The sequence below is a fragment of the Kwoniella dejecticola genome, chromosome 9 (assembly GCF_000512565.2).
Source record: "Kwoniella dejecticola CBS 10117 chromosome 9, complete sequence".
In the NCBI taxonomy this organism is placed as follows: domain Eukaryota; kingdom Fungi; phylum Basidiomycota; class Tremellomycetes; order Tremellales; family Cryptococcaceae; genus Kwoniella; species Kwoniella dejecticola.
The window spans coordinates 165,764-191,031 of NC_089309.1; the positions used below are offsets into that span (position 1 = coordinate 165,764).

Below are 25,268 nucleotides of genomic sequence, written 5' to 3' on the forward strand. Positions count from 1 at the left end.
CCAAGTCTGCCTCCTCGGTCAATACGGGCTGAAAAGAGAGAGCTTCCTTCCTGCGTCTCAGTGTTACTAATATGTACGAAACGAGTTGCGAGACAATGTCTGGCACGGATCCTTTGAGTTGTATCAAACAAACAAGCGTTGTAAAACTCACACTTACATGATAGTTGCCGATCTGCGAAGAATTTGCTCCTCGACTCATCTATATAAAGCGTCATCTTGTATGCTCGTACCCCTTCGTCCTTTTCTCCACTTGCTCAAAGCGCTACGAACGAAAAAGATCAAAATTAATCAAAGAAAAGATATCTCTCGACAACCCTTTAGCAGCCAATAACATCACACTCCTAAATCATGTCCACCGACAGGAATCTCGATACGTCTGATGCATATATCACCTCCAGTTCAGCTTCAAGGGAAGATTCGAACACTGATACCAACTGGCCAATGATTGGTGAGTGGTGCGATGCCCATATAACATCAGCCGAGAAGATGGTGGCTGATGGGCGGTGGTGCTGGTTGTGAATGTAGGTCTTGCGATCGGAGCAGTCATCTTAGCATTATGTGTAATCTACGGAGTACTTCTTTTCCTGAAAAACAGGCATAGAAGGAGGAGAGCGGGATACTTCTGGAGACGGGCAAAATGCGATTTATGTCGAGAGAGATTCCCATCAGACGAAGAGGCGGCAGGTAGGATATGTTCTGAAAGTAAGAGTCTAGGTTGTTTACCAAAGGTTAAGCTGTATCATGAGGATTGCGCTTCAGGCAATAAGCATTTCCCGAAAAGTACATGGACGGATTATTGGAGAGCTGTACATATTTGCCCATAGTCTACGAAGATCAGAGTAGATTTCAATGTATATCGTACAGAGTGCAGCAACGCAGATGAGAATAGGCAAGTGCACAAAGATACAGTAAGCATGTCATGCCGACCGTATGATTACAATGAAAAGCATTACGACTGCAATGATCATTATGAACCGGCCAGCTTTGATCAGTCGCGGCGTCTGGTGGAGTCGTCTGTCGGGTAACAGCTCCTTGGTGATGTACTTTCGAAAATGGCATCTGGTCAAGTATCAGCCCGTCCCAGCTTCTTTCAACTGCATGTGGCAGATCCATTGTATCGCGGAGATCCTGTTTCACAGTTGCAAAAGCCTTTACATACCTTCACCCTTCATCTCTCCCTCCTCGTTTCACATATATGTCTCAGCCGTCAGGTTCAGCGATGTCGACCATGGCGAGCGAGTGTTCATCACACCAGTATAAATAAAGTACGTAACTCGTCGAGCTGGAACTGATTGACTAAACCGCTCTTCGTTCCTATAAAAGTCGCAATAGCGATACTACAGTATACTGTGTTATATTCCCACCTGTAATTTTCAAAAGGTCAATAATAGCTGTCCTCCACCACATCAACACATCATTAAAATCTTCCGAGCTATTGAGAACATAACACTGAAGTGAGCTAAAAATATCTGTAAGATGTCAAGCGACGAGGCCACAGACTCCGGATGGACAGCTAATAAAGGCCCGATAAGTGAGTTGCTACAACTCACTACTGGCGGGTGTTTAAGGTTGTGTAAATACTGACACCCGAGCGAATACGGTTTTTGGCATTGTCTTCTTCATCCTCGCCAGTTTAGCGGTAACACTGGGGCTCATCTTGCTGGCAAACTCGAGAAAACGAAAAGGAAAAGCGTCTTTCTTCGGTAGAGCCAAGTGCACGGCCTGTAATCATCGTATAGAACGGCAACAAGAAAGTCGTTCAAGAGAAGATGAAGCGAAGATCCTGTGCTTCAGGAAAGTCACGCTTTATCATGTGAGATGTTACGAGGATAGATTTGGTAAGGCTGTGGAAGCGTGAAACCGCACTAAGATACTGTATCATCCTGAAAGCAATAGTCAGACCCTTGTAAATGAGATATAGTAGGTGGCTTGTGATTGTACGGCGCGACCCCATGTATTCTGTGGCATTAAGTATGGGCAATACCTTCGCGATTGGTCGTCTGAAATTTCATGTGGGTCCTCGAAGGAGATGCTACCTGTGGTGTTCAGAAATTCTACAGCGATGAGTTTATCGACAGGCTTGTCAGTCCGCACGTGTCCGACATGATGTTACGGTGTATGAGAGGCTAAATATCTACGTATTTGTGTTGTACTATCACCGATCGTGTTTCGCGGATAGATCCAGACCATAGAGGAGAAGCTCAATGGATTGATATGATCCTTTCACCTTCTCACTCACTTGTTGTATGTAGCATGCACGCGCGTTTGAGGCAAGTTCCTTTCGCGATCCTATATCAAATAAGCTTTTGTTGCTCAACGCCGGATTCTGTTACATCCCTATACATCAATGGATTGATCTCCAGTCGCCCCCTCAGATCGCACGCCGTAGGTCGAAGAGAAAGGTTATATAAACAAATGCTTGAAGCGAAAAATCGATGGCGCTGGCGATAGGATCTGCGTCGCAAATTCCCAAAAAGATTAAAACCAAATAAATCGCGTTTGTTCGCGCAAGACCATATCAATAGTTCCATCTCGCGCACTCTGTTCAAAAGAAGTAAAAATTCATTACTCAGTAATTGTTTGAAAGATCGGAAAGCGCCATCAAGGATCATCAACCAATCTGACATCATCCACCCCATTTTCTCGTCCGTCCCGCCCGTGACTATCATCATAATGGCCCAAAGCACCACCACTGCCAAAAATGCTACCGATGACAATGGCATGTCAGTGCCACTACTCGGTGAGTCAAGTTTTTACCGGCCTATTTCCTTCGTGGACTTGAAAAAAGAGATATGGCTGATTTCACCTCTCTCAGTCGGTATAATAGCAGGACTTCTGGTCGTGCTTGCCCTGTTGGCCTCCACTTTCGTGTACTGTACGAGGTATAGAAGACGAAAGGATAAGAGCTGTTTCGGAAAAAGAGCCACTTGTTCCAATAGGAAATGCCCAGATCCCGTAGCTCCGGGATTGAAGTATGAGCATAAGAGTCTCTATTTCCCTTGGCGCGACGTCATGTATCATGACCCATGTAGAATTAGAGATGCGTAGAATGGATATATTGACACTTCCCGATGATCGGTCGGACACATGAACGACAATGTGTGGCGAATGAAGTATTCGATCTCTTACCCGGAGATTTGCTAGTCAGCTAAGTGATGCTAAGCTTCCGCGAAATGATGAGCTCTCCGTCGTCTCGAGTCTGCTTCCGATCGAGGGCAATATGACTATGGAGCGCGGTACAAGCGGTTGGGCTTACGTGGCCAGTTCGGCGGTGCCCCAACAGCATAATTTACCACGAGACCGAGCCTGCTTCACGTCATATGAATCAGACATCCATGGCCTGGAAGAGCTGATTCAGCCGCGTGTCTGCGGCAGTGCGACCACACAGAAGATCACTCTGCTCTGTGTCAGGCAACAGATGCGCGGATACGTTTCATCTCACGCTCATATTTAAGGTGTTTGAGCCGTAGCCTTCGCCCAGAAGCAGTGAGTACGACAAAAATAATTCGACCGGCGCAGAGATCACGGAACGAATGTCTGGCTTGTGGAGAAGGAAGCTTACGAGCTTGTACATCCTCTGATCCCCGTGCTGTAGATCGTAATCAATGAATGAGTATCAGCACTCCTTTCTGCGTCACAAAGTGAGTCAACTCAAGCCTCAATGGATCAAAGTAGCTGCACCATTGATCTTTCCAGAGTCTGTGACACGAAGCTGTGTTTAATAGCTGACGCGTGAAAAGAGCATCGACAGCTGCTTCAAGAGCGTACGGTATCTAGATGCACACTGCCTATATAAAAGGCAGACACCCTGGAGTTTCGGAGATCTTGGACCAAAAAAAGATCAAAGTCTTGTGCTCCAGAGGCTTGGAAGTATTGTGGAAAACGATAAGACATCGATTTGAACGTTTCAAGAATAAGCATAAAAATTACCAACCCTCAAAGCCCAGAACACTGGCGAGTCCGTCGACAACATCATCGCCAAACGATCTCAGATCATAATATAATTCCTATCATCTCGCCGTGTATAACCAACCATCCGTACGGTTCGTCGCTATGTCATCGCAGAGCAATGACAACGCCACAGCGGACGATGCCCTCAAGGCGAGAATCATGAGTGAGTTCTGAACATTCCCCGATTGCCGACATCGTATGTCCGGTCAATTTTGTGAACAGTCAAATGAGCTTGTACCAATGTGCTGGCTGACAGACGTTGAGCACTCATCATTATGATATAGTTGCCGCAATTGCCACTGGCATCGTAGCCCTTCTGGCTTTCATCGTGTTGTACACTTTCCACTTGGTCGACAAGCGCAACCTTAGAAAGGGCCTGGGTCTATTCAATCCCAAGTGTAAGTATTGTAAGACGCCTTTTCGACCAGGGGTGAAAGTCGATGAGCTAGAGGAGCAAGTATACAAGTCTTGGTGGTTCCGGATGCGTTCCTCGGATTGGTATCATCCCAAATGCTATGACGAGAAATTCAAACATGGTCAGGTGTGAGAATGAGGGGAACGTGTACTGGGGCAGTCTACTAGTACTGTAAACTGTAATTAGGTATGAGGTCGCAGAATGCACCATGCAAATCGTACTCAAGTACCAAATCATAGCACAAACGCAGTAAGGCAGCCAGCAACGATCACTCAGCAGCTATTCGCATGTTCGGACCGCACGCTATCTAGAAGTGTATCGGCAATGCCCGTGCGGTAACGTAAATTCGGCTTCGGCTATGCAGGATCGTAATTTACCTCGAACTATCTTTCCTCGAGCGCGGGGCAGGGTGCTAGCATGTTCGTTAACCTTGTGTTCCGTGCTTTCGGGCCATACAACGCTTTACCGTTATTGATCGAGCTCATCTCTGCGAATACGCGCTGCATGAAACGTTCGCAACAAGAGGCAGATCGATACCACTTTCCGTACGTGTGTGAAAGTCTTGTGAAATCGAAAATACAGACATCGTGGTATACTGTAATGCCCGAAACTACACCTTCAAGACCATGGATTGAGACTCCGCTCCTCGAGTCAAAATCTCTGTCCAAGCTCAACGGATGGTAAGCAGAAACATCGGCACCTCTTCTGGACAGCCCGTATGCTGATTGAACCTATAGCAGAGTATTTCAAAAGCTTGAGAACCTTCAACCGAGCAAGTCCTTCAAGACACGGTGAGTCTGAAACCCTATACCAAGTTTCGTCCCCGCTTCTTGTCTATCTCCAGCTGATTTATTGGTCAATTCAATAGAGGTATAGGTAACCTGATCGTACAATCCATCAAAGCAGATCCCTCGCGCACACCTCATTTCTACATCTCCTCCGGCGGTAATGCAGGCTTAGCCTGCGTCACTGCGTCTTCTACTTTGGGGTACAAATCCACCGTCGTTGTCCCACAACTCATCAAGCCGTTCATGGTCACCAAACTAGAGACAGCCGGAGCAGAAGTCATACAACACGGAGCAACATGGTTCGAATGCGACCAGTATTTACGGAACGAGCTGTTGGATAAAGATCCCAACGGTGTCTATATTCCGCCGTTCGATCATCCAGAAATATGGCAAGGTGCTTCGTCAATGGTAGAAGAGTGGGAGAGGCAATTAGCCGTTATAGATGGGGTAGCTCCCTTACAAGGACAAAAAAATGGACAGAGCGAAGAAAGGATAGCGGCAGATGCGGTAGTCTGCTCGGTGGGAGGTGGAGGTCTGTTCTGCGGAATTATGAAAGGCTTAGAATCCAAGCAGAACAAGACGAAAGTGGTGACCGTCGAAACGATTGGATGTGATAGTCTATATCAGTCTGTGGAAAAGGGAGAGTTGGTTACTTTACCTGGAATCACGTCGATCGCTACTTCCCTTGGAGCTACTCGAGTCGCCCCGCAAGCGCTTCAATATACCACCGAGAATAAGGACACGGTGAAAAGCTTGACAGTCACCGACAAGCAAGCGGTAGAGGCGCTGCTGAAGTTTGCCAGCGAGGAGAATATGATTGTTGAGCCTGCGTGTGGAGCCACCTTGGCGCCGGCCTACGAAGGTAGGTTGAAGGAGATCATACCGGACTTGAAAGAGGATTCGAGGGTCATTTTGGTGGTTTGCGGTGGGAGTGTGGTGAATCTAGAATTATTAGATGAATGGAGGAGGACATATGGATCTTAGACTTGTTAGACGAATGAACAATCCTGTGGCAGCTAGACACTTAGGGTGAAGGGAAATCGTCCATTGGAAACGTGATGTATGTGCACAATAAGGTTTTGTTTGATGTATTCGACATCATCCTTTCATGTCACACCCCGGCCGAGATAGGGTTTCATTATCGATGGCTCCTTTCTGCATTCACAAGACAAGTCGCAACCATCAAGCCTGCTTACGCCGACTTACTTGTACTTGAAAGCAAAAGTCGAAAAAGGACACACTGACAGACTTATGAAGAGCCTTGGCTAGTTTATCTGATCGAACACAATGACCTCCTGCAGAGCTAAAATCGCTTCGCCGCCTTCCTGGTTTATCGTACTGACCAAAATCGCTGTACCGTTTCTGGCGGTGTTAACCATATTATTCTTGCTGTTGCCTGGTGTATCTGGCCCCCAGACTGGTTTCTACTGGCTACGAGTCGAGTACAGAAATAGAGATCAAAACAACACCTCGGTGGGCGGCACGAAGAGCGATCCGAGTGGATTTAGGGATACAGGAGATGTATGGGATCTGGGCGGATTGGGTGTCTGTAAAGTCGGAGAAGAGTGAGTACTCTTCGAGTATGGCCAATCTACACGAACGATGGAACTACAGGATGGAACCAGGCTGATTTCGTCAGGCGTAGATGTCAAGCAGTGACAAGCCCACCGGCTTATTTTAAACCGATACAACAGGTTTTACAATTACATTTAGCCAGTGAGCAGACCGTACATTGACTCAATCTTTGTATCAATGTGTACAGACTATCACCACGGAGGATGCACTGAATTACATGAAGCAGGCGGGTATCTGACGGTCTAAGCTAATCTGAAATCGTAGTCGCAGTGATTTTCTTCATCATCTCGTGGTTCTCCTTCGTCCTCTGCAAATTCCCTCAAGCTACGATCAGCAGGCGCTGGGGCGCGATCTTACCTCTCTTCGGACCGCTTTTCACCTCCATCGTCCTCATCGCGGACCGTTGTATCGCTCATGCACTAGAGATCAAGGAGGGTGTTCAGTCTGAACAGAAAGTCGGTGTATTGTGGCTGTGAGTTTTGTGTCTCCCTTGTCGATAATAGATTGCGACTCGACATTGTTGGAGTGTTCTCTGTGCGGAGTACGGCATTGCGTATCGTTGCGTTCGCCTTTGCTATCGTTCCGAGCTTGTTTACTGATATCCTGTATGTCGACTTCGAATCGAAGCGGCACAACAAGCTTCGTTCTTTCCGTGTTGTGGTGCACTTTTGCCGAGTTGCAAGTGATGTACAGCCGTATAGAGCTGGCAGAATCGGAGAGACAAAGACCGGCGAAGGAAGCTGAAGCTGAATTGGGGATTGCGGAGAGGACTGTACAGGCCGCTGCAGCTTTATGGCCTTGGAAAGGATCTCGAAGAGAAGCAAGGCGTCACGATCGACAAAGGCAGAGTCAGGGCGGAAAGAGCAGTAGTAAAAACAAGAGTAAGAGATCATATTCGACTAGAAGGTGATTTGACCGCCTGACTGCAGAGTACATATATGCATAATTATCAGTCAAAGCCGCCTTGATACTTATGCATAGTAGACGATAATCATACGCGCTCGCCTTCGATGTCTTCTTCCGATTCCCATTCTCCTTCTTCATCCTCGTTTCCATCTTGATCATCGTTCTCCTCCGCCTCTTCTTCCATGATCTCATCCTCTGATACGCCACCCAGGGAGTGTCTCGGCATGTATCGTGCTCGACCTTCTACGAAGACTCCTTCCGACGCAATAAAATCTTTCGCCCGCTTCTTCTTCCCGTTCTCCCGCTCATCCACTTGTCTACCCAAATACGCAGCTTGTTCATCATCTAGCGCTTCGTCTATCCCTAATTCACTTGTCAGGCCGTACGACTTCGCCCGCAGCCAAAACCCATCTGTTCTAGGTATCTCATCGCTCGACCAAGCATCTCTAACCAAATCCAGAGCCCACTCGCGCTTCTTGTGTTGATTCACCATTTCCAGCATTTTCGACCACCATATCGCCGGTACACTCCTTATGCTTCTCATCTCTTTCCACCTTCTCCATCCTTCCGCATACCCAGCTTTGTCTGGTCTATTGAACGAATGTCCAATGATGTCCATCCACATATTTATCGAAACATTCTCTTTTCCCCCCGGGAAGATATCCAGAGCCATATCTATCAACTCTTGTCGTTGTTCCGCATTGAGTAGGGTAGCCTTAGCGATCGGAACGAGGAACGACATGAGTAACCCTACTTCTCTGAATCTGGTGACTCCGTATAATTCCGATTGTGTCGCTTTCTTCAGTATCAGCAGACCAGCTTGACTTTCGAGTAGACTCGGAGAAGAAGTATGAGTCCACTTCGTGAGTAAGCCATAGAGTACTTTTGCCCATCGTTGAATACCCGGCGCAGGATGTTTGGCTGTGATGGTCGCGTCGAGAGTCATGTCTACTATCGTTTCCATCGGTACATCGAGGACTTGCAATTGAATCGACAATAATGGGCCCAACAGATGTGTCTTGAGCGGAAAACCAGTGGCAACGAATGACTTGGTGACTGCCTTGTAAGCTCTGAGCTTTTCTTGAATGGTCCATTGACCAAGGGCTAACAACCTGATAAATACCGCGTAGGCCATGTCCATCCCACTCCCTTCGTTCTCCACGTCATATGGGAAGACCTTGAACACGTGTAGAGCCTTCTGCAGAGCTGTGTTGGTGGGAGACATACGCATGAAGAACTCCAAGAAAGCAGCTCGTGTCTTAGGTCCGATCTTGCCCAAATGACCGTCCTTCGCCGCCTCGAACAAGCGAGTTATCTCTGACCGTAAGTTGGGTTCCATCCCCGAAAGTATGCTCAAGGTCCTGATCCTCCTTGAGAAAGGCCCGTCTTCGACGTGCCAATTTTGTGCGGATAGCCTCCGCCAATAGACGTCGACCAAAGACCTGGCTGTGGAGCGTTTACTTGGGGGGAGTTCTCTCCGCTTGGCGATGATCGCCATGTACAGCATGGCCAAAGATAGGAAATGCCCATTTGGCGTCAAGCCCCGCTGCGGCAAGTCGTGATCTAGCATCTTCACGATCGCATCGATATCAGAAGCCCATTCAAAGGTTTTCATGAATTGCACTAAGCGATGGATCAATGTGTCAACGTTAGTCCGGAACAATTTGATAGGGATTGAGCCGACTCACGCCAAATGCTAGGGGGCAAAGGAATGTTTCGAAACACCACACTGAAATCACCCAGATCTTTGGGTCTCAGAAATGCTTCTGCTCCGATCGAAGCCTCTAAAACCCTACCGTAAAGCTTGTTCAGGTTGTCGTACTGTCTACTCATGCCCAGAGAGGTGAGTCTGGCGACAAGGGCATTCGGATGATAACACATTAGGGCCAGAACCAACTTATCGATATTCTGCCTGAATTGCTTGAACAAGTGAGAGGACTTGCAAGCCCGAAAAGCGTGTTCGATGGATCTGAAGTCGAATGTTGTTGTCGGCCGGAAATCAATCTGACTATCCAACATCGAAAATAACACATTCTCGTCCAGCGTGTTCACTAAGGTGTGAGCGGCGATATTGACCATCATCATCTCCTTCAATCCGGCTTGTCCGTCCACCATATCTTCTAGCCTTGCAGATAGCCTTCTCTCTCTGTCCCACGAGAACAGATCTTCATGGTTCTTCCCTTGGAATTCCCTCATCCCCAGTTTGTATTTATCGAATATATCTACGACGTCCTTAGGCCGTCCGCAGCCGATCAGCTTCAGCGTGAGGGCGTACAAGCCTGTTCCGTATCCTCTGAGCCCTGCTTCGATCGACATGTTCTTGAGGTGACCGAGTTGGGCGGGCTGATACAGCGCCATCCGACCGAGATGAGGATAATTGTTACCAAATAGGATATTCCGTATGGATGATGAGATCGCCTCGAAGTCCGCCGAAGAGAGCCTCGATACACATCGCAAGTCCCAGATGAGAGACCACTCTTCCAAAGCCGAACCTAGACTGGAATTTTGCAGCGCCGCAAGTAGGCGATCTACATTATTGTGAATAGGGTAATCAGGCGGAGGTCCAAGTAGGATGACATCGTCAAATTTGGCTGCGCCATGCTTTGATGCGTCGGCATGACTGGCAACAGCAGCCTGATGCTTTGGCGTAGTAGGTTGTGCATTTCGAGGGTGACCATTGTTATTCCTTTTCGAGATCTTAGCCTTCTTGTAGGCGTATCCAGGTGCTGATGTGCGTAAATATCTCGATGCGGCGGGAGAAGGGCGAGTGAAAGTAGACGCAAGGCTCAAGCGATAAAGCCGTGTCTGTGGTCCCGGCCCAGCCACTGCGACGGATCGGAGGGTGGCCATGCAATCCTAAGTGAGGTGTCTGCGAGTAAGAATGGAGGCTCGATAGCTGTTTAGACGGTCTATCCAACTTTTGTTTTGACTGCTAGCAACATGACCTCACCAAGTCTCAACTTTTAATAGTAGATCAAAATCTGCTTACGTAAGCGCATGGCTGTTCTTTTAGCGCGTTACGCGAATGCTTTTTCTCTGTGGTCAAGACAAACAAATCAATCCTCAATTAGTATCATTCAACCTTGCTTGTCCAATAGATATATAGTACGACCGGACTCATTCTTATCATCTACATCTGCTCTCGTCAATCGCTATCGAAAGCGCCTTCGCACCTATACTTCAGATCTGTGGCCTTGCACTCCTACAAACAAGCTTTGCCGGTGCTCAATCACCTTGCTCCGCTACAATATCGTTCAACATGTTGTCTGATACTGGCGCGAACAACCTTCCTGCGGATGTGTGAGTGACCCTCTAAGCAATCGTCTTTCATTCTGGGCATCCAAAGAGCTGTGTTATCCTTACCGCTGCTTTGGCTGATGGTCGGTGTGCTGCAGCTCCAATCCTTTTCTTAGCAAGTTGACCAGTTCGCCCAAGAAGGGGCGGGTCTCCCCGGCCGAGGAGTCCATAGCGACCCTCAGAGAGGGTATGGGACGTATGGACATCTCGTCCCGAGGCAGCTCTTTAGACTACCTGCATATGGAGCGAAAGGATTCCAAAGAGACCAATCGAAGGGAATTAGACAGATTCGTCCCTTCCCGACCTGCCTCGCTCCATCATTCCTCTCATTCTTCCACCACTCTCCCCACTCTAGCTCTGGACTCGCACTCTCACGGCAACACGCCCGATACTTCTATGGATCGATCAAATTCGACCTTAGCTGATCAGACTACATCAAGCTTATCAGCTACTCTAGGCTTACCCCAAAACAACCGACGTATCTTGTCTTTCAGATCCGCTCCCCCGCTCGCATCGCACGCTACATCTCACCTGGATGCTCAGCGAAATTACCTGATGCACTCTTCAGCGGCGGCGAACAGGGGTACAGGAAGCAATGTAGCTGGGAAAGAGGGTAGCAAGAAACGAGCTCCGCCTTATGTACCTGAACGTGTACTTGATGCGCCGGGTTTCGAAGATGATTATTACTTGAACTTGATTGACTGGTCGTGCGCGAACAGAGTAGCGATTGGGCTGGGAGATACGGGATATGTATGGGATGCAGAAAGTGGGACGGTGAATGCCCTTGGTGGAGGCGAAGAGAGGTGAGTCACAACTTTTGTTGCTGTTCGGGATTAAGACATGCTCATCTGGATAACTTGGCCTGGTAGCGAGGACAGACCGAAAGTCACGGCAGTATCATGGTCCGACGACGGAGCGTTCTTGGCGATTGGGACTGATGCGGGAGAAGTGGAGATTTGGGATGTGGAAGAAGGGAAAAAGATGCGTACGATGGGTGGCCATGCGGCTCGTATCCCATCCATGTCATGGCACGGTCATGTGCTCAGTTCAGGGTGCAGAGACGGAAGCATCTATCATCATGATGTCAGAGTATCTCGACATAAGGTCATGGAGCTGGTCGGGCACAACGCTGAGGTGAGTATCAGGCGGTCAGCGTCAAGTGTAGCGATTAACTGAGCAGTTTCGTTGTGTTAGGTGTGTGGTCTGACGTGGAGAAGTGATGGACAATTCCTTGCTTCTGGAGGAAATGACAACGTCGTCAATTGCTGGGAGTGAGTCATAGTTGTTCTGCAGTCTACGCCAAAGCGTGCACGTGCCGATCATAGCTTCATGATGTGATAGCGGTCGAATCGGTGCTTCGGTATTACAGACCGGTGAAGGTGTACCTAGGGGAGTATCCAAGTGGACAAAGAGGAACCATACCGCAGCTGTTAAAGTGAGTCTGAACATTTCGACTTGCCGGTAGAGATGAGCAACATCGACTGAGCGGAAGGCTGATGGAGATCTGAACGCGAATTCTGGATTTATAGGCATTAGCATGGTGTCCATGGCAATCATCCCTCCTCGCTTCAGGAGGCGGCACAGCCGACAAACACATCCATTTCTGGTCGACTTCTACCGGCGCCAGAACATCTAGTCTGGCAACTACAACCCAGGTCACATCTCTCGTATTTTCCCCCAATTCAAAGGAGATCCTCGGCACACACGGTTACCCCGATAATACTATCACGCTTTGGAATTATCCTAACCTGGAGAAGATCTGGGAAATCCCAGCGCACGATTCTAGGATTATCTGCTCGAGCTTGAGTCCGGATGGGACGACTCTGTGTACTGGTGCAGGAGACGAGAATTTGAAGTTCTGGAAAGTCTGGGAAGTCAAGCAGGCCAAGAAGGAAAGGGACGACGCGTACGATGGGATGGGAGGAAGAAGTAAGAAATCGGTCATCAGGTAGAGAGAATCGTCAAATGAGAATCTTGATAACTGTGCATGTGTAATTGTTCTGTCACGTAGCATCGAGTCAGAGGATTTCAAGGTCCGGAGGAGAATGTGGCTGCTTTGTGTAGGTGTGAACATTTGTATTTGTACGGTACGAGTACATATACATTAACATATTTCTGATATGCGAGAGATGCATTGTTTATGTATACTGCTAGTGCAATGGCGACGTGACTAATTCATTGATCACGTTACAACATCTACTCCTAGCAACACAGATAGGGGGTTTCTGGATTAACACCCATATAATCGGTATGTACTGCTCACTGCGTAGCACACCCTTCGACTCCGTCACCGTCTTCCCCCTCCATCGCGTCAGCGTCGGGCGCCTGACTGCGTACAGTGATGCCTCTACTAGCTAAGAACTGCAATAACGTCGCCCGTTCGAACGATCCGCCAGACAGGAATCGCGGTGCTCGCGTATTACGCTCTATGATGGTCTCCGACAGATGTTTTCGGGAGAACGACGGTGTGATCGACGCATGAGTCGGCGCGAACATCTACTCTTGCACAGCAAAGAAAACAGCATTAGCCGTTGTCACCTCATGATGGACCTATCAAGAAGGCGAAGAAGAGAATGCGGAACACGTCCCAGATTGGACTTACCTTGACGGTATTATCTATCCCGCTGACAGCTACCAGAGGCAAGGTTGGGTGTTGTTCCATCACTACCAGTCAAATGCATGAGCTACGTCCCCTTCCATCGGAACGGAGGAGAAGGACGAGGTAGCTGTGCTCACCGTTCACTACCGATCCATCTCCTTCCCATATTCCTTCCAATCGACCTGTATCTTTATCCCATACAAAGAAATTACCATCATCGCTTCCTGAACATACTTTGTCCGCTCGGACACCTAAGAAGTTGCCTAATGTACGGTACAATTGATCAGCCCACGCCCAATCACGGGTGACTGTGTTCCTCCGGAGTGGCTTTTCTGTAGATACTGTGGAGACACGTCGACAACCTACAATCTTTGACAGTCTCCACGTTCCTAGCTCCCTTGAAACTCCTCCTAGGATAGATCATCTCCACATGATCGAACGCTTTCGCACTCAAATCCGACGCGTTGGATCCTCCATATCCGAGTAAATCGATATCAGGATCCATGAATTCTTCGTCCTCGTCCCCATCATCTGCTTCATCGACCATATCTTCATCTGCCTCATCGTCAAACTCATCTAAAGCATCGTCGTCGTCTTCTTCCTCATCCATGATCTCGTCTAACATGCCATTTCGATCCAGGATATCCAGAGCTAGATCTTCCATGTCTGATAAACTCGGTTCTAAATCTTATTCTGTCAGCTTGACTCAGATCTGAAGAACCGTGTGAGACGGACCATCTTCCCCGTCATCGGTGTTGACGGCCCCTTGATCGTTCCCATTTGCGTCTACATCCTCATCCTCATCGTCACGCAAGAAGTCTTCTGCGGTGCACGAGTATGAGTGAGGAGGAGTCGGGGGTCCGATCCGCTGCGCGTTGCTCATCGCCGTAGTACCATCGTCCGACCCCCCCTGTGAGTTTCCAGACACAGCGTCGACTGTTTTCGTATCATCTAGCGACATTGAGGTCAATCCGCCCTCATCATCATGATCAATCAGATCACTGATCCTCCTTGGTCTGCTTGAAGGGACACTAGACTCGGGCAGTATACTTTCCCTGTCAGACTGCCTTCTCTTACCCAGCGACGGACTCGTCCTGTTGTCTTCTTTACCTTCCACCGAGCGCTCCTCCTCTTTCTTTGTTGCTGAGTCTGAGACATTGAAAGAACGAGGCTCTTCATTAGTCGCCGCAACTGAGTTTGCAGGGTCCATCGGTATGGGCGAAGCTCCTCGGTTGGCTCTCAGTCTGACGGGGGAGGGTGTTTTCGATTTAGCTCTCGCTTGTGGTCTTCGACTACTAGGCGAAGATGAGCCCGCTGCTCTCGCTACTTCGCCATTAGGTGGTACAATGACTGGTGATTTACTCCGCATGGAGAAAGATGGCGGGGAATCGTATATCGAGAAAAGCGCTGTGGAATGCTTAGCAAAGGCCACTGCTACCTATACCGTCCAGAATACACAAAGCTTCATCAGCAGGGAAGCTTACGGTAGGGGAGTCGGGGGAGGGAATAGTAAGACACACTTCATCCGCATGTTCCGGACTCATCTTAACACATGTGATATGTCTTTCTTCCCCGAACATTCGATTGCCGTTATTGGGCGCTACTTTGTCCCACTCTTCATTCGGTAGCCCTAGCTTACGCACACAGTGTACTTGGCCGGAAGATCGGATGTGTGGACCCCACGAAGGGGTCTGACGAGGTATCATTCGCCTGTCGCATATAAAAGCCTGGGTCCGGCACATGACACTGTCAGCTGTACTGAAGTCTACCATTCTCGCAGTGAACCCATGATACAGTTGGAGAAAGGGAAATGGACGAAACGTGTCGGGGGATGAGACAACTCACAGTATCTGTACGTCCAGCTACAGCGAAGATATGCGGTGTGACCGTACTGACGCTCAGACTGTACAGATCGACCCCCTTGGGAGCGTAGAACAAAGGTTCAGGACACTGTGATCTGCATGTATGTGGTCTTCGCAGATCATGTTGTCGGACAGTCCCATCTTCCGAGACCGTCAAGAATAGGTAAGGTGAGTTCTCCGTCGCGATTCGTTTGGTCCGGTCTTTATGGCATTTGAGGATTGTCACGCTGGACGAGGGTATCAGCTCCTGTTCAGCTTTTGTCATATAAATCCCGAAATGGGAAGCCATGTCGTGACGCAAAAGGAAGTTGGGGACGTCAACTCACCCATCACCCCTCTCACCGACCAGTTCACCGCTCAGATTATCCCGAACGAGCCGTTCAACTTCGAACACCCTGACATCCCTATCACCCGCACATGATACGATCGTCGGGGTGTTAGTATTCGGCAGGAATTTGGCGGAGAAGATATTGGCTCGATGGCCTGTTGAGATGGTGTCTGCCAACTTCAGAGGGTGTGGAGAGTATGAGGACGAAGAAGAAGAAGACGAAGGGTTAGAGTCAGGTTCCCAGATACAGATTCTGTCAAAATTGGATCAGCCAACAATATAAACTGGCTACGATGCTTCTATAGCTGAAGGAGAATATACAACATTACAAATTCGCCGGATTTTGGTAAAGGTCAGACACGGAGAGAAAACTCACCGCTTGTCGTCTGATCCAGTCAATAATGTCTTTCCATCTCCAGACCAGGAAATGGCATTGACACATCTAGTAATCCGACAATTCACAAAGTCAGCATATGTGAGACGACAAGCAGCCGTGCACCACACATCGGCAGTACCAGTTATACTTGAGGATTGTACATACCCTCTATGACCATCGCGTTCGCCTAAGACCTGTACCCTATCGAGGTTCTCCCACATTCCTTCGTCATGACGATGATGCCGGTGAGACAGGGAAGGCTGGAAAGCCTTGGGCAGTGGTTGGAGGATGTGTCTTGGCATTTTGTCGTGTAGATATGACTGGAGAGGAAGGGCTATGTTTCGAATATATAGGCCTAACTATCGTATATCGGCTGTACACGACCTTGTACGGTAGTCATTGTTGAATTCGACCTGGAGACGAGCGGCGGACTGTTTCGTGTATCTTGCACGATGGCCAAACCAACCTGAGGACGAGGTTCTCAGCTGCGCATCCGACGTTTATCATCGATGTCTTGTCGTGATCGCAACAGCTAGATATAGTATGTGATTCCGTGAGCTTGAGGCTGAGATCATGGAGAAAATGAACACAGAAAGGTTGTGAAGTGATGCGAATGATCGTCATTCCGTCGCAGGGTGGAGATGGAAAGTGGAGGCGAATCAACTCTTCCACGGTGGCAACCGATTGACTTATACATATTATTTCCACAAGACTTCGCATCAATCACCTGTCAAAGCCAGACTGGCCGTCAAAGGAGCGAAGACTGCACTGATCACAGGCAAGTAGACAATATGTGACAGATGTGATTATGCATCCTTAATTCGGGCGGCTATATGCTATCATATCATCCCTCAACCTGAGACTTGCCTACCAATGACGCTTCTGCTTCTTCTGCGCACTGTACGTTCTCTGCAAAGAGCGAGCCTTATCAGCGCAATTCCACACAGCTCGGACCGTAGACGCTGCGACACGACCAATGATATCCTGGTGATGATGCATGCACCAAAACTCACAAAAGCAGCGATGGCAAAGGCCACGAAAGCTAGAATTCCGATACCCTACAAACCATTCCATACCATATTAGCGATCTTTCGATTGAGAAAATAGCAATGACGGTACCATGACATGGATACGCACCTTCAAGATGAACAAGAACCATCCTGCTGCTCCGCCTCCACCAGTGGACTTGGCACTGGGTCGTCCTTTCCCGCTCGTACCTTGATTCGTGGAGCTGTCAAAGGCTTTCTGGTCGGCCGGTCGAAACTGCGGTCGAAGGGTTGCTGAGAAGGTGTTGACTGATACGATACTGCAATGACACATATTCATCAGCCAATCAGTCCTCTTCCCCGGGGTAATTTACAAATCTAGCTATACTTACTCGTGATTATCTGAAACGTCTCCTGTGGCAGCTGAGAAACCAATATAGGGGTTGTCGGGCAAGTCCAGAGGGACTTCGAAACATGTGGTCCAGTCGTTGACGTATTTTGTTTGCAATTTGAGCTGTTGGTCGTCTCAGTCAGCTCTAATACCTCATATTGTGGCCAGAGTTTGGCGAGATTTGGGATTTCACTCGGGCTGAGAGCCTCACCTGTAGTAATTTCCCCTTGATGTACGTCAATCTCGCCTTAGTCGGTGTCTCACCTTGTCTTCTGAAGTTATGCTAGATCAGATCAAGGACGCTACGTCAGCGCACAGCAACGATGAGCAACTGCTTGAAGGCTCACGGAACATCCAGCTATCTCATGTGCCTCGTTGTCGTGATCGTGATCGTATTGAGTCTTTCCATCTCCCAGCATTGCCGTCACCCTTGGCCATTGATACGAATGTCGCGAATTCGCATAGCTGTACATCAAATATCGATCTCAATCATCAGTCCGAATGGCTTTATGACCTCGCCGTTCACGTCCAAGCAGGAGCGCAGGCTAAGCAGCAATGGACTTACGTGTCGAAGAATATTCCTAGACCGTTGAAGTAATCTATCAAGTTGAAATTCTTCATCAACAAATTACTTCTTCCGTGGCTCCACCTTATCCAGCGCAAGTCATTTTCGCCATTGAGTAGTCAGTACAAGATTACTCACCTACACTCCCGAAGACGGGTCCTTCCTTCGCCCGATCTTTGGATATCCACAATGCGAACCCATCTCCAAACATATTATGTGCTTTTCCATCGACCTGACTCGTGAATGGGATTCTCAGCTGAGTCCACAATCAAGCATACGTTGACAACGTCGACTCCAACGCGATGACATGTTGTCGCTCATCGCACCACTCGAGAAGCAACAGTCTGCTGACTCACCTTGTACTCTACATCGATTTGCCAGTTCTGCACGCTCAAGGGCATTCTAGACCATAACCAACCTTTCTCCGAGGGTCTATCTTGCGTCAGTCGGACATGTTTGTTCGTATTCTACCGGTCGATCAACCAAGGTCAGCCGAGACACCTCTGAAGGCATCATGCATCAGAAGAAGCTTGCTCACTATTATAGCATTCCCACCAAAATCCCACCTGTCAAAGCAGATCAACATGTTAGCTGTTAGGACCAAGCAGAAATCATATCCTGAGAGTGTCTCTTCGCCTTGGAGACGCACCATCGATTCTGCAGATCACTATCTACGTAAGGAGCTGCTAACGAGTGCGTCCGTAATGGCGTTGTCTGTACGCATTGGACATGAGCATGGTTGACCAATTCTGACGCAGATCGAGATAGGCTCTCGACTAGAAAGATAATCTACATACCTTTTCTATCATCCCTGTTAAACTGTCTTCAGTGTTCTCAGCTGCGTTCGCGCTCAGCACCAGAAATGGCAGTATCAATGAGAACGTCGTTATGGGTCGTATCATTGTGTCTCGTCTTCTCGCTTGCCTTCGTACGTTAGGTATACAAGCATAGATATAGATACATGGAAGAATGCTTTTGTCCTCTCTCTTTGGTCGCGTCCTGTAGGTGTCATCTCCACGTTCACGTCACTCGGGACAATGTCACGTGACTGCCTAAAGCCCACACAAAGTTCGAACGATTCGATGGTCTTCAAGGTGTACTATACTATACTGTCAGACTGTTATCCTAACATCATCTACTGTGGAGCAGACGAAGCCAACGCTTCTCGCACTATCTAAGTAAGGCTTGCTCTGTCCAACTCCCGCGCAAACGAGCCAGTTCTGCACCGAGAGACACTCGAGAAAATCAAACATGTCCGACAGATCAATTAACCTCTCCTACTCGCTTCGACCCCCCTCCCAAACCACCCCTCCCATCGAACCATCGTCAGCCAGCAGCATCCCTAGTACATCCTCGCAATCATACCCCGTCGGCTCATCTTCCCGAGGTCAAGAAACAATCCTACCACCCAGCATAACTCCCAAGACTTCAAACACCGCTCGATATTACGAAAGCCTGACATTCGCCATACGGGAAGTCCAAACCAACCTGAACGAGGTTCTGACTCAGTGGAAAGACGCTATAGGCGACGCGGAGAAATCCAAAGAGGATTTGGGCAAAGTGGGGCATGGGAAAGGACGAGCAACGGTGATGAGTTTAGCTGTTAATGGTGATTTTGCAGACCAGCGAGAAGGTTATAAAGTCAAGACTGTACCTCGAAAAGCAGTGGATAGTGAGAGCTCGGATGAAAGCGAGAGTGAATAGCTATAGCGTATAGCGTATAGCTGGTGACTTCATCAAGACAGTCAACGAGGTGGATAGAATTAGATGGTTGTACTCCAAGAAGTAGTTCAGGTCTGCATAGTTGTATAATTAGAATGAAAGACAAGGATACGATAGTACCTAAAACCTACGCCAAACCGAATCAAGCCGAATCGAATCGAATCAACCATATCGAGCACAGAGCTACAAATGTTGAACAAGACAAGACAAGACAAAACAAGATCAGAGAACCGCTATCACCAAATCCGAAAATCACAAAATCGCTGTGGATCACTTCCGCTCTCTTAACCTATTAGCCCATTTATTCCCCGCTCCCGCTCCTGATCCTGATCCAACACCCGTACCTTGTCTATCTCCAGGATTCACTCCGAAACCGACAGATCCCTTACCTCGTAGACTTACTGGTCCAGCAGTATCAGACCTGAATCCTCCCCCTCCGAAATGGGTAGATCTCGGAACAACGGGATTCTCATTCGGATGAGTGATTGGTAGTCGAGACGAAGCTTGCTTTCCCACCAAATACGAATCTGCATCTGAATTCGAGCTCGACTTGAAATTCGTGTCGATCTCAGTGGGAGAAGCTTGGATAGGCCGGCCGACGGATAACCAATCTGTATTGAATGGGTTCGTATATCCCTTTTTGGGTTCTTGGGACCTTTGACTTGGATTTGCACTGGCATTCGTATTTGCGTTGGAGGAATCACCGAATCCTAGAGTAGAAGCCAACAAATTAGATTTCCCAGCTTTGAGATCTTTCGCATTCCCGCCTTGATTGGAAGTTCCAGCTTGGACTGGTCGTCGATGTTGACCTTGAGATGGATAATACCCCTCCTCATCATCCGAAGAGTCGGAATCTGCATCATCGTCCATGCTCATGTCCATCTTCATATTCGCATAGGCTTGTGAACGATCGCGTGGAAGCGCGTAGATTGGTTCAGGCTTGGTGATACTGATACTTGATTGATTCTGACTTGGTATAGGTGATGCCAGCAAGCCTTTACGCTTATCTACTTTACTTGTCTCCTGCCTCTTGAACGCAGGTCGTTCGACTTTGGAATCGGCAGACGGTGAGGCAGATGTAGAGGAAGAGGACGTGGAATTGGCTCTGGCTTTGGATTTGGGATTACCTCCTAGTAAGTTCGAGATCTCCCCATCGAGCGATTCCGAGCGAGACCGAGAGCTACTCGTGTGGTATGGTAATAACGCGGCAGTCGGTATTTCGGCGGAATGGGTTTTGCTTGGTTGAGCTTGACGAGGGACAGGCGGGATGAGTAGTTTGCCTATCGCATAATGCAGGGTCAGTCAGTATTGACAATCTAAGAAAGTTGCTGTACCCACCTCTCGGTCGTTCAACCTCCTGATCATGAGAGTTGGAATTCCATCGTTGTTCTTGGTTTGGTGCTTGCGGATGCTGATTTCGATTGTGATTCGGGTATTGATTCTGATTCCGATTGTAGACTGGATCGCTATCCGGAACCTGGCCTTGCTGATTCTCTTCCACTTGATTATTTCCCCATCCACCATTTCCATAGGTGTTCATTGTATTCATATTCGTGTTCGAATTCGTATTCGCCTGCGTGTTCTGCCTTTCCACCTCTCTACCTCTATTATAATCTTCTATCTCCCTATTGGCCTCTTTGATCTTCTCTTTGCGTTCCCTCTCCAACCTCTCCTCCTCTTCCAGCTGTTGATCCAATTTGACTTTAGCTTCTACATATTTCAAGCGCACCGCAGCCTTCTTCATCGAGTTATACGTCGAAAATACCGAATCTCTGAACGACTTCTTCCTGCTCAACGCCGACTTAGGGGATCTCGAGGCTGAGGCTGAGGCTGAGGCTGAAGGTCTAACAGAGAAAGCTGATTTTGGCGTATACCCTTCTTTCTCCCTTCTCTCCCGCGTATAATCTGACTCATCGTCTTCCGAGAATTCTCTATCTCTGTATCTTCCTCCTCTTCCTCTTTCTCTTCTGGCTCTCCCGCCTCGACGTTGCCGATACCGATGTCTGCGCGAACGAGAAGAGCTGATAGTCTCATCATCATCATCACTGTAATCCTGGCTATCACTTTCAGCATCATCATCATATCTCCCTCCCCTTCCACCCCTCCCTCCCTTGCCTCGCCTACCGGCTCGATCTCGTCTCGAATGACCGAAACCCTTCAACATGTCCAACTCCCTCTCAGTCCGTTCTTTCTCTTTCATCTTCTCCTCTATATCCTGCTTCTTCTTCTCTTTCTTCTTATACCTCTTCCTCTGTCTACTTCGGAAGAACAGCCACGCCCCCACACTGAGCGCTACAACGCCACATACTATAATAGCCAAGAGCTGCCACCATGATATATTGGATGTGGCTACTGCTTGCGCTAATATACTGCCTTCCGTTTCCGTCGACGATGAGGAGAAGCTCGGAGCTTTGATATTGTTGTTTGTCCTTGAAGCCGACGCTGAGGCTGATGAGTGGATAGTTGTTGTACGAGTGAAAGAAGTGGCACTGTCTGTCTCCGTCTCCTGCTCCTCATCTTGGTTCTGGTTTTGCGTCCTTGAGGGATTGGAAGATGAAGGTGAAGGGGAAGACGAGCTAGTTCCTAGATCTAGATTAGCTACTGCCGGCGGATTATCCAGACGAGTCGTGCGTATTGCCTGTGCTGCCGAGGCGGGAGAATCGGTGAGATCGGTGGCTGTCGGATTGGCTAGACGTCGAGTTGTGGCTGCGGCGCCGTTCGAATTTGAGATTGATTTTGGATCTTGGGTGAGAGTGGCGGTTCGAGAGGGAGTTGAGACGTCCAAAGACAGTTGACGCACGTGAATGGAGGGTGACTGTTGGTATTGTTGGTATTGTTGGGTTCTGCTGATTCGACGTTGCTTTCGAGGTGAGTAGTGATTTGAGGCTACGTAAGATCCTGGACTTGAGTTGTGCGTCTGCGTTGGAAGTAGGACATCGCTTGTAGCGTTTTCTGTTTGTACGAGAGAATGTGGTTGCCGGGGTCTGATGATCGGTGCCATTTATGCTCATCATGCGTTCATATGCGTTTGAGTATTCGGCTCATCGGTAGTCTATTGGTACTTCAACTTCCTGCTTCTCTGGTCATAGATTTCTTTTCGGGCGATTTAACGAGTGTGATTGGCGTTCTAATTTGGGCCTTTCAAGCTTCGCGCTTAGATGCTTTTACGCTTTTGAAATTATACTTGTTTAGGACTAATTCGACTTCACAGAAGAATTCCACCGAAAACAGTTGACAATACTGAACGCCAACAAGCGATGTAAAACGCCGGACAAGACATTGATCAGTCACTCATCCAATAGTCACTGCATCCTTTCCGCGACACCACTCAAAAATCGCGCTCTGCCTTTCATCAATAGCCAAACTCAAAACCCGTTCCGAGATGCGCTTCCATTGAGAGTCCTTTCCTACCTCGACACTGACGCTAAGTTTCGTGACGTGTTTCGGACCTGCTTGTCATACTGACTATTCAGGATACAGTATACCGCACCGTCCTTTGTCATCATGTCTATCAACGATTTAGCAGATGAACAAAGGAGGTCGATGGTTTTTACACCAGGAATTCTCTGTTCTATGCAATATGCTGTAAGTTACTGATGTAGATGGTCGTCATCATGACGATGTCTTGGTGTACTGTATCAACCTTTGTATCTCCCAGAAGCCCATTTTAGACTTCACCATGACTTGTCTTGACCCCAACTCGACTCGATTTGATTGACTGTTCTCTTCACACCACACGTGAATTCGATGGCTGACCTGGTACGAAGGCAACAATTCACCTTTGAGCAAAAACGACATCGAGCAAAAGTTCTGAAGTTCAAGATCGATGCGAAAGTGACTTCACGCTATATCAAAAGGAAAATCAGCAGATCTCTGTAGAATCGATCTAACTCGAGATCAACGACGATCTTCTATCCACTGCGAGCCATCCGATCGAGCTAGATACAAAGCGTATTGGAAAGTGGAAAGTAAAACCAGGAACACACTTCATCATGGTGCGTATACCGTTCCCCTCCTGCTCTCTCATTGGTCGGATTCGTATGCGCAGACTGATCAACTCTTGCCAATCAGGTCTTCGGAAGTCTGTTCCGGAGTTCCGAGAGAAAGTCAGTCCTCAATGTTATAGACCCGAAAATAAGACATTCAAGGATGCCTCGAAATCGCACTCAAAAGCTGAAATCCAAACACAGTGATCAACCTAAACATACGCCTAACCCATTCCAACTCACCCTGCACATCACCAACCTCCCACCGACTATAAAGCCCTCTCATTTTACTTACATCTTATCGCATCAAGTGCATTATGCGAATTTGAGGCGGAGAGGAAAGAGGGATCCTGGGATCACCTTGTAAGTGGCGTCGAACCAATTTTGATTTCATGTTGATGTTGAGGTTGAGGTTTGTGGTACAGAATACAGATATATCATCTCCCCCTTGCTCCAGCACCTTCACCTCCCGCTTCCCGTTTGATAGCTAGACATCCTATCTGCTCTTCCATCTTCCGAGACGTCATACGGAGGATTCTGTGCATCTCGAGTGGCTTTACTGTCGACGATGACGATCACTCTCGCGCTCGGCAAGGCGAGGCACAGAGGTTGGACGCAGACAAACTAGAAAGTCCGCCAACTTCGCCCACGTTCCCACAAGAAAGCAGAGTCTCAGAACGGGCAGTAGAAGAGCCCGAGGAGGTTCAAGGGGATCATACTGAGATACCAAGGGGTTCTGAGTCGATGAGTCTCAGTAAGACGGATGAGGAGGTACAGACTGTAGCGTGGATACATTTCGAAGATGAAGATAGTTGTGAGTGGCACTCTCGAATTCGCTTCTTAGTCAAATCGAGATGTGAAGGAACGCGTCTGTTTAAAAAAGTCATGGCTATTGCGACTGTAACGGCTTTAGAAGTTTCAGTGCTGATCATATATACTATATACGTGCGATCACGCATTTTGCAGTGTATCAGGCCAAAGACATCTTACGCTCCATCACTATAGACGGTCGGAAGATCGTAGTCAAGACGGATCGATTTAACGGCGCTTTACTGAAGAGGGTGTGGCAGAGGGATAAGAGGAGCGATTGATTTGGCAAGTTGGGAATGCATCTTAAGTTAACCTAACCAATTGCGGGACTCACGAGGAATGATCGAGCCCATCTCATTGTCGTCATGATACAGTATAGCAAGCGGTGATGCAGTCACGATCTTGCCTTACCTTACACTATCGGTTATGTCCGTGTATGAATCCAGTAACTAACTGCCTTTTGATCCCATTTGGACCACCTGCCTGGTTGGCTTCCCGTATTGCAGATCCAGATTAAGTCGCTAGACATTCATTTTTCGCATATCAGGTCACAACAATTTCATGAGTTACTTGTACGAGATAATTCTAAGTTTCAATACGAAAATATAGCTTAATATAACTTCTTCTTCTTCTGTATATTTTTCATCGTCTACACTATCAGATAGGCCTCAAGTCCTGTGCGCTTATGTTGGGCTCCCTTCATATCGATTG

The 25,268-nt window shown here is 48.1% G+C and overlaps 12 protein-coding genes across 12 annotated transcripts; 8 read left to right on the forward strand and 4 right to left on the reverse strand.

The window, feature by feature from the left end:
- Window positions 1–348: 348 nt before the first annotated feature.
- On the forward strand, window positions 349–824 carry I303_107012 (uncharacterized protein; the record flags this gene model as incomplete). The annotated part of the gene is made up of 2 exons (XM_018409695.1): window positions 349–448; window positions 526–824. The coding sequence occupies 2 exons, from the start codon at window positions 349–351 to the stop codon at window positions 822–824; spliced, it is 399 nt and encodes a 132-aa protein (XP_018260698.1).
- A 1,849-nt stretch (window positions 825–2,673) lies between these two features.
- I303_107013 (uncharacterized protein) lies at window positions 2,674–3,048 on the forward strand (the record flags this gene model as incomplete). Its single annotated transcript, XM_018409696.1, has 2 exons — window positions 2,674–2,740; window positions 2,816–3,048. The coding sequence occupies 2 exons, from the start codon at window positions 2,674–2,676 to the stop codon at window positions 3,046–3,048; spliced, it is 300 nt and encodes a 99-aa protein (XP_018260699.1).
- Window positions 3,049–4,053: 1,005 nt separating this feature from the next.
- I303_107014 (uncharacterized protein) lies at window positions 4,054–4,498 on the forward strand (the record flags this gene model as incomplete). The annotated part of the gene is made up of 2 exons (XM_018409697.1): window positions 4,054–4,114; window positions 4,236–4,498. The coding sequence occupies 2 exons, from the start codon at window positions 4,054–4,056 to the stop codon at window positions 4,496–4,498; spliced, it is 324 nt and encodes a 107-aa protein (XP_018260700.1).
- A 468-nt stretch (window positions 4,499–4,966) lies between these two features.
- Window positions 4,967–6,138, forward strand: I303_107015 (uncharacterized protein; the record flags this gene model as incomplete). Its single annotated transcript, XM_018409698.1, has 3 exons — window positions 4,967–5,046; window positions 5,104–5,157; window positions 5,235–6,138. The coding sequence occupies 3 exons, from the start codon at window positions 4,967–4,969 to the stop codon at window positions 6,136–6,138; spliced, it is 1,038 nt and encodes a 345-aa protein (XP_018260701.1).
- A 303-nt stretch (window positions 6,139–6,441) lies between these two features.
- I303_107016 (uncharacterized protein) lies at window positions 6,442–7,639 on the forward strand (the record flags this gene model as incomplete). The annotated part of the gene is made up of 4 exons (XM_065969492.1): window positions 6,442–6,719; window positions 6,800–6,870; window positions 6,994–7,201; window positions 7,357–7,639. The coding sequence occupies 4 exons, from the start codon at window positions 6,442–6,444 to the stop codon at window positions 7,637–7,639; spliced, it is 840 nt and encodes a 279-aa protein (XP_065825564.1).
- An 81-nt stretch (window positions 7,640–7,720) lies between these two features.
- I303_107017 (uncharacterized protein) lies at window positions 7,721–10,485 on the reverse strand (the record flags this gene model as incomplete). Its single annotated transcript, XM_018409700.1, has 2 exons — window positions 7,721–9,258; window positions 9,324–10,485. The coding sequence occupies 2 exons, from the start codon at window positions 10,483–10,485 to the stop codon at window positions 7,721–7,723; spliced, it is 2,700 nt and encodes an 899-aa protein (XP_018260703.1).
- Window positions 10,486–10,894: 409 nt separating this feature from the next.
- On the forward strand, window positions 10,895–12,884 carry I303_107018 (uncharacterized protein; the record flags this gene model as incomplete). The annotated part of the gene is made up of 6 exons (XM_065969493.1): window positions 10,895–10,935; window positions 11,031–11,735; window positions 11,802–12,066; window positions 12,127–12,203; window positions 12,274–12,367; window positions 12,462–12,884. 6 exons carry the CDS (start codon window positions 10,895–10,897, stop codon window positions 12,882–12,884), a joined length of 1,605 nt encoding a protein of 534 aa, XP_065825565.1.
- Window positions 12,885–13,191: 307 nt separating this feature from the next.
- I303_107019 (uncharacterized protein) lies at window positions 13,192–16,399 on the reverse strand (the record flags this gene model as incomplete). Its single annotated transcript, XM_065969494.1, has 10 exons — window positions 13,192–13,428; window positions 13,535–13,596; window positions 13,669–13,794; window positions 13,898–14,212; window positions 14,267–14,969; window positions 15,052–15,258; window positions 15,377–15,620; window positions 15,720–15,974; window positions 16,098–16,163; window positions 16,263–16,399. 10 exons carry the CDS (start codon window positions 16,397–16,399, stop codon window positions 13,192–13,194), a joined length of 2,352 nt encoding a protein of 783 aa, XP_065825566.1.
- Window positions 16,400–16,964: 565 nt separating this feature from the next.
- I303_107020 (uncharacterized protein) lies at window positions 16,965–18,941 on the reverse strand (the record flags this gene model as incomplete). Its single annotated transcript, XM_018409703.1, has 12 exons — window positions 16,965–17,006; window positions 17,111–17,155; window positions 17,235–17,403; window positions 17,476–17,597; window positions 17,686–17,757; window positions 17,822–17,939; window positions 18,040–18,073; window positions 18,178–18,271; window positions 18,396–18,506; window positions 18,578–18,605; window positions 18,689–18,753; window positions 18,837–18,941. The coding sequence occupies 12 exons, from the start codon at window positions 18,939–18,941 to the stop codon at window positions 16,965–16,967; spliced, it is 1,005 nt and encodes a 334-aa protein (XP_018260706.1).
- A 349-nt stretch (window positions 18,942–19,290) lies between these two features.
- Window positions 19,291–19,743, forward strand: I303_107021 (uncharacterized protein; the record flags this gene model as incomplete). The annotated part of the gene is made up of 1 exon (XM_018409704.1): window positions 19,291–19,743. One exon carries the CDS (start codon window positions 19,291–19,293, stop codon window positions 19,741–19,743), a length of 453 nt encoding a protein of 150 aa, XP_018260707.1.
- A 288-nt stretch (window positions 19,744–20,031) lies between these two features.
- On the reverse strand, window positions 20,032–22,762 carry I303_107022 (uncharacterized protein; the record flags this gene model as incomplete). The annotated part of the gene is made up of 2 exons (XM_018409705.1): window positions 20,032–21,041; window positions 21,100–22,762. 2 exons carry the CDS (start codon window positions 22,760–22,762, stop codon window positions 20,032–20,034), a joined length of 2,673 nt encoding a protein of 890 aa, XP_018260708.1.
- A 1,148-nt stretch (window positions 22,763–23,910) lies between these two features.
- I303_107023 (uncharacterized protein) lies at window positions 23,911–24,838 on the forward strand (the record flags this gene model as incomplete). Its single annotated transcript, XM_018409706.1, has 3 exons — window positions 23,911–24,110; window positions 24,173–24,561; window positions 24,714–24,838. 3 exons carry the CDS (start codon window positions 23,911–23,913, stop codon window positions 24,836–24,838), a joined length of 714 nt encoding a protein of 237 aa, XP_018260709.1.
- Window positions 24,839–25,268: the final 430 nt, after the last annotated feature.